Source organism: Macaca nemestrina, chromosome 8, assembly GCF_043159975.1.
Source record: "Macaca nemestrina isolate mMacNem1 chromosome 8, mMacNem.hap1, whole genome shotgun sequence".
Lineage (NCBI taxonomy): Eukaryota > Metazoa > Chordata > Mammalia > Primates > Cercopithecidae > Macaca > Macaca nemestrina.
The window spans coordinates 14,443,747-14,457,936 of record NC_092132.1 but is presented as its reverse complement, the minus strand read 5'-3'; the positions used below and the strand labels follow the sequence as shown (position 1 = coordinate 14,457,936).

The window sequence follows — 14,190 nt, the reverse complement described above, 5'->3', positions numbered from 1 at the left end:
CCCGACCAGTCTTTCCTCTCAGAAGTCTCCTCTCTCTCAATAGAGAGGGAGCTGTTTTCCTTTCTCTTTCTTTTGCCTATTAAATCTCCACTCCTAAACTCCTCATGTGTGTCCATATCCTAAATTTTCCTGGCATGAGATGATGAATCTTGGGTATCTACCCTAGACAGTGTGGCCACTTCACTGTCATTGTCTCTTCCAAACTTTAGACTAAAAGGAGGGTGGGTTTGTGAGGGAGACTCCCTCCCAGCACATCACCTACAAGGTGCTGCTAGAACCAGCAAAACTGATGCTCTTATTAAGTCTATTTTATTGCCTCCCTGAATTAAAAACATGCCCACTGATGAGTAGAAACAGGTGCCAGAACTCAATTCTAACCTGAATTACGATGCATTAATGCATTCCAGTATTTTGCCTATGTTTTAAGAAGTCAACAAGGCATAGGTAGTGTGGAAATAGTATCTTCTGATGATCAGTTGGAATACATACCTAATAAAGACTATGAGAAGACAAAAACACTAAATGCTTTGGAACAAGAATTTTCTACTTGGGCAAATAGAAAAAAAACACATTTTCTACCTGGGCAAATAGAAAAAAAACACATTAAATGCGAAGTATGACACAAATCCAAAAGAAATTGTGCTTATAGGTTGAGGAGCATATATTATAAGGGCAATAATGAGAAAAAATTCTAAGGGTTGTGAATGATAGTTGGCTTACTGTGAATCAATGATGTAATATGATTCCAAATGAGTTAATGCTTCTTTCAGTCACTGAATCATTTAATATTTCATTCTACAAATATTTAATTGGACACCTTGCCAGATAACCCTAAGTGCTTACTATATGAACACGAGTAATGGTCCTTGTCTTCAAAATTTCCTATTTTAATGGAAGAGAAAGACATGAAAATTAATTACTTCAACACAGTGAGGTAAATGCAGTAATAAAAACTTATGTACACGGATTAGAAAATGAGGAATGGCCAAAGACGATTTTGCCAAAGAGAGTGTAAGTTTGAATACAGATCTGTTATTTACTGGCCATGTGAACCTGGGTAATTGCTAACTTCTCTTAGCCTTTGTTCTTCAAAATGTTACTCTGAAGATTAAATAAAGCACATAAAATGCTTGATACACATGTAAATTAGACATTAGTATCTAAAGTTTATAAAGAACTCTTATATTCTGGCTATTGTGAATAATGCTGCAATGAACATGAGAGAGCAATCTGAAACTATTCTTCAGTGGATAAATGGATAATGAAAATGTGGTATATGAACACAATGGAATACTATTTAGCATTAAAACAGAAGGAAACCCTGCCACTTGCTACCACATGGATGAAACTGGATGACATTATGTTAATGAAATAAGCCAGGCTAGAATCTGGGTCTGGGACTTCCCAGCCTCCAGAACTGTGAGAAATAAAGATCTGGTATTTATACTAGCCTGTGGTATTTTGGTTATTGGCCGTCTGAGCTGACTAATACAGACAGATGATGTATATTTCACTTTACCTATGAGCAAATTGAGCACAGGGTCACTACTGGTAGGCCTAGTATTGTTGACAAAATTGCATGTTATCAATTATATGTGGAGTCTAAGAATTTTGAACTCATAGAAGCAGATAGAAAAATTATGGTTACCAGAGACTTGAGGGGTGTGTGTGTGACATGAAATTGAGGAAATTTTAGTCAAAGGATACAAAATTTTAGATAGGAGAAAAAAATTCAAGAGCTCTGTTGTAAAACATGGCAACTATAGTTAATAGCAATGTATTGTATACTTGAAAATTGCTAAGACAGTAGATCTTCTGTGCTGTCACCACACATGCAAAAAGCATGTGAAGTAATACATATGTTAATTAGCTTGATGTAGCCATTCTACCACATATGCATAGATCAAAAAATCATGTTTATACCATAAATGTATACAATTATTTGTTAATTAAAAACAAAAATAACTCTTACAAATTCAACAAGAAAATGATGAATAACCCAATAGAAAACTGAGTAAAGGATATGAGCTGGCAATTCACATAAAATAAAACCCAAATAGCCAATAAACAAACAAAAGATGCACAAGCTTATGCATAATGAGAGAAGCACAAATGTAAACAGTGCAATAAAATGCACACTCAACCTAACAAGTATTTTAAAAATCTAACAGTATAGGTGGGAATGAGAGCAACAGGACCACTGCTTATAAGAGGAAAATTGTGTCAGTCAGTCACATTGAAAAGCAATTTGGCAACATTTTAAAAAGTGGAAAATACAGATACCCTACAATCCAACAAGCGTGCTTTTATATCTACACCCCAGAAGATATCAATTATGGTAATTAAAGCATTTTTTATAATAGGGAAAACTGGTAACAACCTAAATGTCTCTATTAATAGGTCAAAGGATAAACATATTTTGATATGTTTGTATTATTTCATATGTACAGACCACAACTAAAATGAAGTCCGTATATATCAACCTAGATGGATCTAGAAAGGTAATATTACATCACAACAAAATAAATATTATAAATAATTTATAGATACAGGCCTAGCTATATGTATATATATGTATGTGTATATATGTGTGTGTGTATATATGTGTGTATATATATTATATATATAACCTGGATGGGAAGGATATATATTAAGTATATTAGAAGTTGGATTTGAGGAGACAGAGGAGAGTAATACTAGAGAAAGGAATTTCAACATCTGAAACACATTATCCTTTTAAAAATGCGTAAGAAAATATGACTAATTGTTAGCATTGTTTACTTCCAGGGACTGGTTCATGGACATTCATATTACCAGTTCTGGGCATATTTTCTTAGCCTTCTTGGATTATCTTGACCTTATTATTTTCCTTTGACTGTTGGCCACTTATTCTGGCCTCAGCTAGTCCTGTGTGCTTCTAATACCAGAGACCAATCAGCCTGGACTGGCTGCTTCCATCACTTCTTGTGTGGGGTCTGTTTACCCCAGTGGCTGTGAAAGCGGCCAAGTGATGTCACCAGAAGGTGCATGCAAAAAGGGAACTCTTGCCAATGGGAGAGAGAGGGAAGGAGCCAGCAGACATATTTTTCTCTGTCCTGAGACACTTTTTCCCACCTTAGAGCCTGCCCAGATACATTTCAAATGGCTCTGTGAGTGGATTTTCCAAGGCACCAGCTGAATCTCTTCACAGCCCATGTTGCCAGCAAAATGTAGTGGTAACTTGCATTTGCCTCTCATCCTTTTCTTCCTCACTTCTCTTTTCCCTCACTTTCACTGTCTTAGGCTTTCATTAGCCTTGCCTTGGGCTGTTTTTCTCTAAGGAGTCTGGGTAAGATATTCTTTTTCGGACTTTTCTATATTTCAACAGTAATACATTTGTCTCTCGGCATCAGCCCTGTGGATACCAAAATCCATGCATGCTGAAGTTCCTTATGTAAAATGGTATAATATTTGCATATGACCTTTACATATCCTCCCCTATGCTTTAAATCATCCTTAGATTACTTATAAAACCTAATACAATGTAAATGCTATGTAAATAGGTGTTATACTGTACTATTTTTGTTTGTAATTTTTTTTAAATATTTTCAATCTGAAGTTATTTGAATCCACAATGCTGTGGATATGCAGGACCAACTGTACTATCCTGAGAGAGCATGAGGGCTTAATACACAGTGGCTACTATTATTAAGATTGTTACAGCCAAATTATAAATAGATCCTGCAAGTATTGGAGCCACTAAATTTGAAGAAATCACAAATTATCAGACTTGGAGGAGACCTGAGCTACTATTTAGTCCAAACTTTGATTAATTAATCTGTAATTCACATAAATGATACCACTGAAAAGTCAGGATTTTTGCTTGGACTTGTAAACTACAGAATGCCTGATTTGAGATGTAAGTCAATATCCAATCAGGCCTTAAGTTTCAGTAATGTGGCGGGTATCATTTTCCCAACGATTCCACTTCCCGCAGAAAGTTGAGCACACTTTGGACTCACAATGGGGGGGCACTTACTCTCCACTGTGGTTGAGGTTATCATAACGCAGAAAGAGGCCTGCGTAGATGGTCTCAGTGAGCAGGGCATAGATGGCGATCATGATCAGCAGCACTGCCAGCTTCAGGACGGAGTTTAGACGGAGGAAAACTGCACAGGTCACCATGGCCAACACCCCCGTGAAGACAAAGTACTGGAAACAGAGAATGCAGGTGGTCAGATTCAATGGGGGCAGCAGTTCCCTCTCCTAGCCATGGACGCTGGTAGGTCTTACACACATTTGCAGAGAGTTTCCATTTGGAGGTCTCAAGGCCTCCTGTAATTCAACAGGTCCCAAATCAATCAAACTCTTCATTTGCCTACTGCCAAGCCCTACTTTATGGTATTACTATTCACAGCATTCCCAAGCCAGTAACTTTGGTTTCATCTTCGTTGCCTTCTTCTTCCCCACACAGGCCATCCTATGTTGGTAGATTCTACCTTTTTTTTTTTTTTTTTGAGATGGGGCCTCATTCTGCTGCCCACGCTGGAGTGCAGTGGTATGAGCTCGGCTCACTGCAACCTCCTCCTCCCAGGTTCAAGCAATTCTCCTACCTCAGCTTCCCCAGTAGCTGGGATTACAGGCACGTGCCACCACACCTGGCTAATTTTTCTATTTTTAGTAGAGACGGGGTTTCACCATGTTGGCCAGGCTGGTCTTGAACTCCTGACCTCAGATGATCCACCCACCTCGACCTCCCAAAGTGCTGGGTTTACAGCCATAAGCCACTGCGCCCGGCTGATTCTTCTTTCAGACCTCCCCTTCAGCCAGCCTTCCTCCACACTGTTTCTGTCTTAGTTCTCACCGACAGCTCTAGAATAGTTTTCTGGCAGCTCTGCCTGCAGTTAGCCCCAGTCCCCACCCCACACCTATATCGTTCTCTACCCAGTATTTCTAAAGCACAGATCTGATCGTGCCACATCTTAACTTGAAGTTCTTTCATAGCTCTCCACGATCTCAAATTATATTCTCCTTTCTCAATAGCAAAGCTCACAAGGCCATCATATATCCGATTTCCTTTCACCCTCTAAACCCTTCTCCCACGTCCCAGGGCCCTGTTGCTCGACTCTCATCCATATGCCTCGGGCTTATTCCTCTGGCAAATGTCAGCTTAGGTGTTCTTTCCTCTGAGAAGCCTTCCTCAATATCTCCAGGTACTTTTGGATCTTGCTTCATTTCTCCACAGCACCCTAAATAGACCAGTATCACCCTGTATTGGAATTAAAAAATTGCAAATTGCAAATTTGGAATTAGCCAAGAGCTGGAATATTAGAGTAGCCCTTAGGTGTCAGTCTACCCCACCAGATTTCAGCCTTTTATGGGAAGCTTCCCAGCCTATTTCTTCCCTTAGAGAAGTATCCTAATATATCATTCTGGATGGTGGATTCAGACTCTGACTATTGGGAACAAAAAGAATAAAACTTGCATTATCAAAGCCCCATTTTGTGGCAATATTGTGATCTCTATATACATTTTCATTTGTAACATTCAAAGTAACTGGTCAAGATGGGAGTCATAATTCCTATTTTATAGGTTAAGAAACCGAGGTTCATAGAGCTTAAGTAAATTGTCCAAGATCTCTTGGCTATAAAGTGGCATCTAGGTCACCAGGATATAACCAACTCACATAAATGGGACTCTAGTTAAAATATTGGACTTGATAATTTCTAAAATTCCTTTTCGTCTTGTTATACATGGCTGTTTGTAGCAACTTGTCTTTTCTATTACATAGAGAGACAATTTTTGTATGGGCAGGGGTGGTGGGTAAGAATTTCCAAAAATGTCTAAGTAATTACTGAAGATTATTTACAGATTTCTAAGCCTAACTGGTTAATTTATGTATCCTTTCAACAAATATTGACATCGACAAGTGTGGAGAGTGTCCTGATTGCGTTCTCTCTGAGGGCAAAGGCTCCATACCTTTGTGGTACATGGGGTGGACTCATGAGTGAAAAAGGCATTTCCTTGCCCTTAGGAGCCTAGTGTCTAGTGTCTCCTTTACTTCTGTCTTTTCCTTTTCCAAGAAATCCAATTATTTTCTGGTCTCAAATGGGATGATAGGCTTTCTTCAGCTGTTCTTTAAGATCTTGGGGAAGATTTTTAGGTAATTCATTTTGATGCCTCTGTGTAGGAAGCTGTGTGTGAAGTGACTGGGCAATAAGAAGTTTATTCTCCAGAGCTCAGGGAAACTCTAAGCCCCTCCAGTCTGACAAAGGCCAAAGAAAGAGGACTAGATCTGAGGGGTCCCATTTCATTGTTGCCTGTATCACAACAAGGGGTGGTGCATGGCTTGTTGCAAATTATAAATCATTTATTGGATAAAAAGGCATTGAAATGATTGTGTCCTTGGAACAAAAACTTATGTGGTCACAACAGTTAATTTATAAAATGTAATAAGCATTTATTGTGTGCCTATTACAATCAAGACATGGTGCCAGGCACTGGAAATTCAAAGGAGAGTAAGATGGCCCAGGCCAAAAGGAAGTTGTGGTCTAAAATGTAAAGCAGACATAAAAACACCAGCAATAATCGTGGTGGAAAGTGCTTTGCCAGCAATGTGACCAAATGCAATGTGGGTACAGAGGAAGGACAAAGCGTTCTGCATTTTGCAAGCATGTCTGAAGAAGGTTGTACAGGGGACATGAGTTTGAACTGGACCTTGAAGGACAGAGAGGATTTCACACAGTAGAAAATGGAAAGGGATGGGCATTCTAGGAAGACAGAATAGCATGAATGCAAAAGTGTAAAGGAACAAGGTGTCAGGAGGATTAATTCCTTGGGTCTTATTAGAGAATCATACAACTACTCATAAAGAGAACTAGTAACACAAGCAGAAGAAAAGATTTGAATATGTTGCCCTCCTCCTTTCTCTAACAAGGCTGCTGAAGATATAATAGGCAAATATAATTGTACATTTGCACAATGTGTTGATGGGTCCTTCTCATTTTGTTGCCTCAATCAGTTGTGGCAGTATGCTCTCACCTTCTTTACCCCCATCCCCCATTCCGTTGAAAGGAATCACCCACTGCCTTGCATGGTTTAGGTAACATTTACTTTAAAGAATAAAGGTGAATCTTTTGGAGGTGATATAAACCATGGGACATCAGACAGAATGAGGCCCCTGGACAACATCAGAGGAATCTCCTCTATGCGTTTTATACCTTGAGTGAATAGTCAGGGTGGGACCAGGAAATGGGAGAACAATAGGAAGCTACAGAAGTATTAGGACTTTGTAAAAGCTTTGGGAAAACATTTCTCTTTTGCTGGGTCTGGACCCATAAATTGTGTCTCCTGTAACTTGGGAGGAAACTGGGCTCAATGCAATTACTTAGTCTCTGTCAAAAAACAAGCAATTTTTGTGTCATATTACTCTGGGAACTTAGAAGGCCCACAGCTCCTAAACTCTCCCCTAAATGGATCCTGGGTATAAGGGGCTCATAGCAGGACAGAGTTAAGGGGCAAAACCACGCTGTAAAAAATCCTCTTGCATGGAAACCTGTACTTTATTCTGCAGTCCATAAGGAACCACAGATGAGTTTCATACTTGTAATGGATTCATTAGGTCAGTGCCTAAGAAATAAATTGTGGTAGGGAAGAATATACGAAGTATCAGGATTAATGGAGAAAAGCTGAAACTTAAAGACAAGGTCTTGACAGATCTACCCAATAAGCTTAGCAAGATATAAAAATTGGATAACATTGTCTAGTTTTATGGGGAGGTAAGAAATAGAGAGGAGTCAGAGATAGCACTAAGATTTCCACTTTGTATTAATCCATTAAGTAAGAAAAAACTTAAGATAAAGCATGGGGAAAAGGCAGTGAGTTCTTTTTTAGGCCTATCAAGCTTTAGGTATAGAAGGGGTGATTCAGAAAGGATGTTCAGTGAGCGATGACATAAATGAGGCTGAGATTCAGAAGGCAGATGGGGTCTGGAGACACACATTTAGCATCATTCAGCTGAACTTACAGGTGTGGAAGAAATCACTCAAGCAGAATACAAGTAAAGACAGAAGACACAGAGACTAGCATTGAGAGCCTACCATGTTTGAAGGACTGTGGAAGAAGAGAAATAAGAATATTGATTAGGCATTGTTGGGGATGTGTGGAGGAGAACTAGAAGACAGTAGTGAAGAAACATGTGCCCGAAGAATAAAGAGCTCTATATACAAGAGTTTTCAGAGGAGCATTTAAATGACAACAAAAAGTCTTCAAAATAATTTTAAACTGGAAAGCAGGGTGTAAAATTGTATATACACTATGATTACAAGAATGCAAAATATGTGTACACAGACATGACATGGCTTTTGAGTGGATTATTTCCTTTTGTAATGTCCTTTAGTTTTATTTTAATGTGCAATATCAAATGAAGCAGTAGGTTGAATGCAGCGTTTCGGGGTAAATCCCTGTACTCCAGAGGACTCTGCCTGGGGTTCTCTGTTTTTTTTCCTAGACCTTTTAATGACAAAAAATAATAATGCCAAGTTTTGTATGAGAAATGTTAGGTAGTGAGCAAAGTTCCCAGCAATCTCTGATAAAGGAAGCAGACAAGCTATGCATTGTAAGTGCGTCACCTTTGCCTTGGGAAAGGATATAATGACACCTCAGTTTTTACTGTTAAAAAAATTGGTTAGGAAAAAGAAGTCAAAGGCATTTCAGTAGGTAAAATAAAATGTAGACAGGAGAAGACAAAAAACCCCTACAGATGTGGAGGTGTGAAAGACACCAGATTCATCTTAGATGAACTCCAGGTAAGATGGGTGGACGGACCCGCTGGGTTGGGGATGTCTGTAAATCAGCAATTAAGTTGGTGGAAAGTAGATCTAATAATTAAGCCTAAATATTTATTGGGTATGTATTCTGTGAATGACGTTGAATGACTTTATGTGTTTCATCTCATTTAATTCCTTAAATGACTCAAGGACAGGTATTATTCTTGGGTCCACTTTACAGAAGAGAGGAAGTGTATGTAACACTTTTCTTCTTCTGAATACACAAGGTTTTCCTCTCTCAGATATTCTGGCTTGGGAAATCAATTTCTTCAATGTCTGTACTGAAAAAATTGGAATTTCATGATTTGACAAGGTATTAAGGGTAGCAACAACTGAACCTGTTTCCATAAAACAGTTTACAAGCTAAATCATGCATTATTCCACAATTGTTGACTGAGAACCCACTATGCACCAAAAATTGTGCCAGGCTGGAAGGACATTGTCAATGCACCACAAATTGCCTTGGCAATATATGCACAATTTACTCTTAGGAGGAAGAAGAATTATTTTGCACATGATAACTGACGAAGGAATTGAGCATCTACCCACACAGGTCAGACAAACTGGATTCCCTGAAGCTATCTGGTTGCTGCCAAAATCCCACAACATCTTGAACTCATGGGACAAGAAGGAAAGAAATCAGACAATTTTTAAAAGTCACTATGATTCAAAGAAATCATCTGGACTTATTGCTTTACATAAAATCTGATTCTTAGCAATTATAGCTCTTGGTATAAGCAGCACAGTGAAGTGTATCCAGGCAAATGACAGAAGCTGCTCTGCTTCTTCTGAGACCAGCCTGGACTCTCCAGAAAGTCGAGCAAGGAGGGTATCATAAACCTGGGGACCACCACAGGGTGCTGGGAAGATAGCTTGCCTGACTCTCCAGGGTGTTCACTGGCTTGTGTTAAGTAGGAGAAAAGAAAATTTTGTATGTGGTTTGTGCTCTGGTACATTCTTAATGGTCCTTTGGTTCATTCAAGATGCTGGTTTTCCAAGGTTGTATTTTTGAAAAATCTTCTGCTATTCATACCACTGTCTTTTACTATACAATATGTTCCCCCTACCCATTTTATGATTTTGTCTTTATTATGGTTTGAGTAATTTGATTATGATGTGCCTTCATGTGCCTGTGTGTGTTTATATTGAGGTTTTGGACCTGTGGATGTATGGTTTTCATCAAATGTGGAAAAATTCATGACACTATTTCTTTAAATAGGTTTTCAATCTCCTTGTCTTTCTCTTAGTCTTTCTTTTAGGTTAGGAGCTAGGACTCCAATTATACATAGAGTATGCTGCTTGAAGTTGTCCCCAATACTGCTTTTATTTTAATTTTTGTATTTCATTTTGGATACTTTATATTGCTATGTTATCAGTTTCACTATTTTTTTCTTCTGCACTATCTAATTTTGTCTATCATGAATACAGTCATAATATTTATTTGCTTGGCTGGGTGCAGTGGCTCATGCCTATAGTCCCAGCACTTTGGGAGGCCCAGGCAGGTGGGTCACTTGTGGCCAGGAGTTTGAAACCAGACTGGCCAACATGGAAAAACCCCATCTGTACTAAAAATAATGATAATAAAAAGCTTAGTTCAGTATGTTGGCGCATGCCTGTAGTCCCAGCTACTTGGGAGGCTGAGGCACAAGAATTGCTTAAACCTGGGAAGTGGAGGTTGTAGTGAGCCAGGGTTGTACCACTGCATTCCAGCCTGAGCAACAGAGTGAGACTCTGTGTCAAAAAAAAAAAAAATGCTAATTCAAATATACACAGTCAAATCTGAGTTGGTCTTTTTTGGTTGACATTTTTCCCCTTGTTATCAGTCATATTTTCCTTCTCCTTTTGATGCCTGGTAATCTTTGATTGGGTGCCAGACACTGTGTATTTACCTTGTTAAATCCTAGCTATTTTTGTATTCCTATACATATTCTTGAAATTTATTCTAGGACACATATTAAATTATTTTAAAAGGTTTGATCTCTTTGGATCTAACTTTTAAGATTTTAAAGGAAGAATCAGAGAAGCATATGATGTGGGAACAATTATTTTACTCTACTGAAGCAAGACTTTTCTGAATACTCTAACCTAGTACCCCATGAATCTTTTTCAGTCTGACTGGTGGGAACAAAATTATTCTCAGCTCTGTGTGGTTCCAGGCACTGATCCTTCCAGATGGTTCTTTTCCCATGTCAGTTTCCTCACATGCATGTACTGATTGAACCCTTTTCAGATCTCTAGGTTTCGCTCTCTATGCAACTCCCCAGAGTAGTGTGTTCTGCAGACTCTAGCCACCTCGGTCTCCCGGGACTCTTAGCTTAGTATTCTGAAATCAGGGAGTCCACCTTGGTTTCCTCTTCCTGAGCCATAGTCTAAAAACTCTCTTAAAGCAATAATAAAGCTCAGGCAATCACTTGCTTCCTGTCTTTCAGGATTATTGTCCTTCACTGACTGATGCCTAGTGCCTTGAAAACTATTGTTTCATATATTTTGTTTGTTTTTAGTTATTTCAGATGGAAAGGTAAATCTTGTTCCTGTTAGTCTATTGGGAGAATGCTTCCTTTCTCTTTAAATATTTTAAAACACACATTGTGGGCCCTGTCCTGCTGGGCCCTTTGGTCAATATTGAATAGGTATACAATATTATCTTCACTCCTTAAGTCAATAAATTTGAGAGGATGGAAAGGATGTCCTAGATAAATAAATCAACGGTAGGAAGGATGGAGTGTGAGTGCTAAGATGACACCATCAGGGTATGTGAGATGGCAGGGAGGAGAGTGCTGAAGGAGTTGGGCCTGCCAAACCACGTTATGGAAAGAGGGAGGCTTGAAGGCTGGGTAGGACCTGAATAAATGGAGAAGAAAGGGAAGGAAATGCCAGCATGCCAAGATATAGACAATCACATCTCTATGGAAAAATGGGCTCTTCAGGACCCTTTATGTAGGGACATGGATGCAGCTGGAAACCATCATTCTTAGCAAACTATCACAAGAACAGAAAACCAAACACCTCATGTTCTCACTCATAGGTGGGAACTGAACAATGAGATCACTTGGATTCGGGAAGGGGAACATCACACACGGGGGCCTATCATGGGGAGGGGGGAGGGGGGAGAGATTGCATTAGGAGTTATACCTGATGTAAATGACGAGTTGATGGGTGCTGACGAGTTGATGGGTGCAGCACAGCAACATGGCACAAGTATACATATGTAACAAACCTGCACGTTATGCACATGTACCCTAGAACTTAAAGTATAATAATAATAAAAAATAAATAAATAAATAAATTTTAAAAAATGATCAAAGCACCCCTAAAAAAATAAAAATAAAAATAAAAACCATAGACAGCTCTGCTATTGCAGATACAGTGAACTGTTTATTCAGATGTGCCAGAGCATATAATAAAGGGGCGTGATTCTAAAATTAGGGTCTTCCCACTGAGTCTCCTGAGAACCACATCCAGGTGTTTGAGATAATGACACTCTGGGTTTGTGCTTGTGATTTGCATTCATTTCACAAACCTGTGCCTTTCTTTCTCCTCGACTACTCTCCAACCATGACTGGAATATAGCTTTCTTCACTTTCATTCCCGGCGTCTTCGTTCTTTTTTAGCATCTGACAAGCTTTGAATTTAGAACTAAATTATACTTTATATCATACATTGTAAAAGCTCATTTTTTATATTACATCATCCTGTTTGATAACATGTTTTTGGACTGGATATTATTTCTCATAGGGTGAGGCAGGAATGTCAGGTATACATTTGAAGAAACCAAGGCTCACAAAGATGAAGTGGTTTGCTTGGGGACACATACTTGTGAGTGTGTGAGTGCTGGGGAGTTGGATTAAGTCTTTCAGAAGGTCTGAATATCTAATCCATTTTAGTTTGGCAATGCCTAGTCAGTGAAGCGTGTGCACACACATACACATGCACACACACACACACACACACACATACATACATGTATCAGAATGGCAAATGGTGGGTCAGATCAGGTGGTTGTTGCAGCTGGTGAATTTGGCCTGACCTCCTGAACAAGATGACCCTTTCATTGTGGAGAAAATGGTAACATCAATCCATATTCATTTTATCTCACTTTTAAACATTTCTATTTTTGAGTGTGTTTCATAACATACACTAGTATGTTACACACGGTTGTTCAGGTATGTACAGGTGTGTGTTTGATGATAACATACATTGGCATTACATGCTCAAAGCCTTTTTGCTGAAAATGATAAATAAATCATAGCTGACATTTAATGAGCAGATACTTTGTGCCTGGTGTGGCTTCTAAATACTTTAAATGGATTAATTCACTTAATTATCATAATCACCCAATAAGGAAGACCCTACTTTTATCCCCATTTTACAGGTAAGGAAACTGAGGCACTGAAATAAAGCTGTGTGATCAAAAATCTTACCCACCACTTTCTTAGGATTTGGCTAATCTCTGAGTGCTGTGGTCTTGTGTTTGAGGGTTCAGGTGTTGGGTCAAGGGTATACAATATTAATTCAAAGTGATGTGTGGGCACAGGTAAATAGCTGCTTCATGTCAGATGCCATGTGAGGAGCTAAATATTTGCTAACCCATCTAGGCAGGCACCATGAGAACATATTGTTTAACTCCACAGTAGTCATGTAAAGAAGGTATACATTTTCCCATTTTACAGATGAGGAAACTGAGGTTCAGAGAGAGTAAGAACTGATTCAAGGTTCCACTGCTAGCAAGTGAGGGGGCTTAATTGGAAATGAAATGCAGCTTTCGCCTAGCTCTGACTCTCCAATTCCGGGCCACTTACTCTGTCCAAAAGTTGAGATGTTTCCTAAGCCCCTTAAGCCAAGAATTTCTCAGGGAGCCGTTGTCCCACAGAGTACACTAAGCTGGGGCTCCACTCATTCCTAGGTGGAAGGAAGTCCCAGGGCACATGGTCTGGCCAATGTAGCCCCTAAATGGGACTTAGTCCCATCCTGTCCTGCATATCCTTAGTAGAGTCTAGTTTCTCCTCTAGGGACTAGGCCAGATAAAGAATAAGGTAGATATGGTTCAAATTATAGTACCAAGGCTTGATAATAGACTGAAAAAGAGAAGGAAGGAAGGACAGAAAGAAGAAGGGAAGGAAAGAAGTGAGGAAGAAATAAGATCAGGCAAGTGTGGCCCTAAGCAGCACTGAGCAAGCTGCTTTCTGAGCTCTAGTTTTATTATCTATAACATGGAGACAGTAATAGCCTCTATCCCAGACATCTGAAGGATTTGATGATGTTATGCATATCAAGCATGTGCTCTATGCAAATGGATGGAGGGAGAGGAGGGTTGGTCTCCTTGTTGGAATGTTTCTGGGACCAATTCTTAGACCTAGAAGAGACTACAGGGAGCCTTTTCTCC

The 14,190-nt window shown here is 39.2% G+C and overlaps 1 protein-coding gene across 3 annotated transcripts in view; it reads right to left on the bottom strand.

Annotated features, from left to right (window-relative positions):
• LOC105492815 (adenylate cyclase 8) overlaps positions 1 to 14,190 on the bottom strand; it is a 268,639-nt gene that overhangs the window by 49,305 nt on the left and 205,144 nt on the right. For all 3 annotated transcript variants that reach the window (XM_011760072.2, XM_011760073.3, XM_011760074.3), the window contains one exon: positions 4,019 to 4,191. In XM_011760072.2, the coding sequence (XP_011758374.2) occupies positions 4,019 to 4,191 (173 nt within the window). The remainder of the gene's footprint in view (positions 1 to 4,018; positions 4,192 to 14,190) is intronic.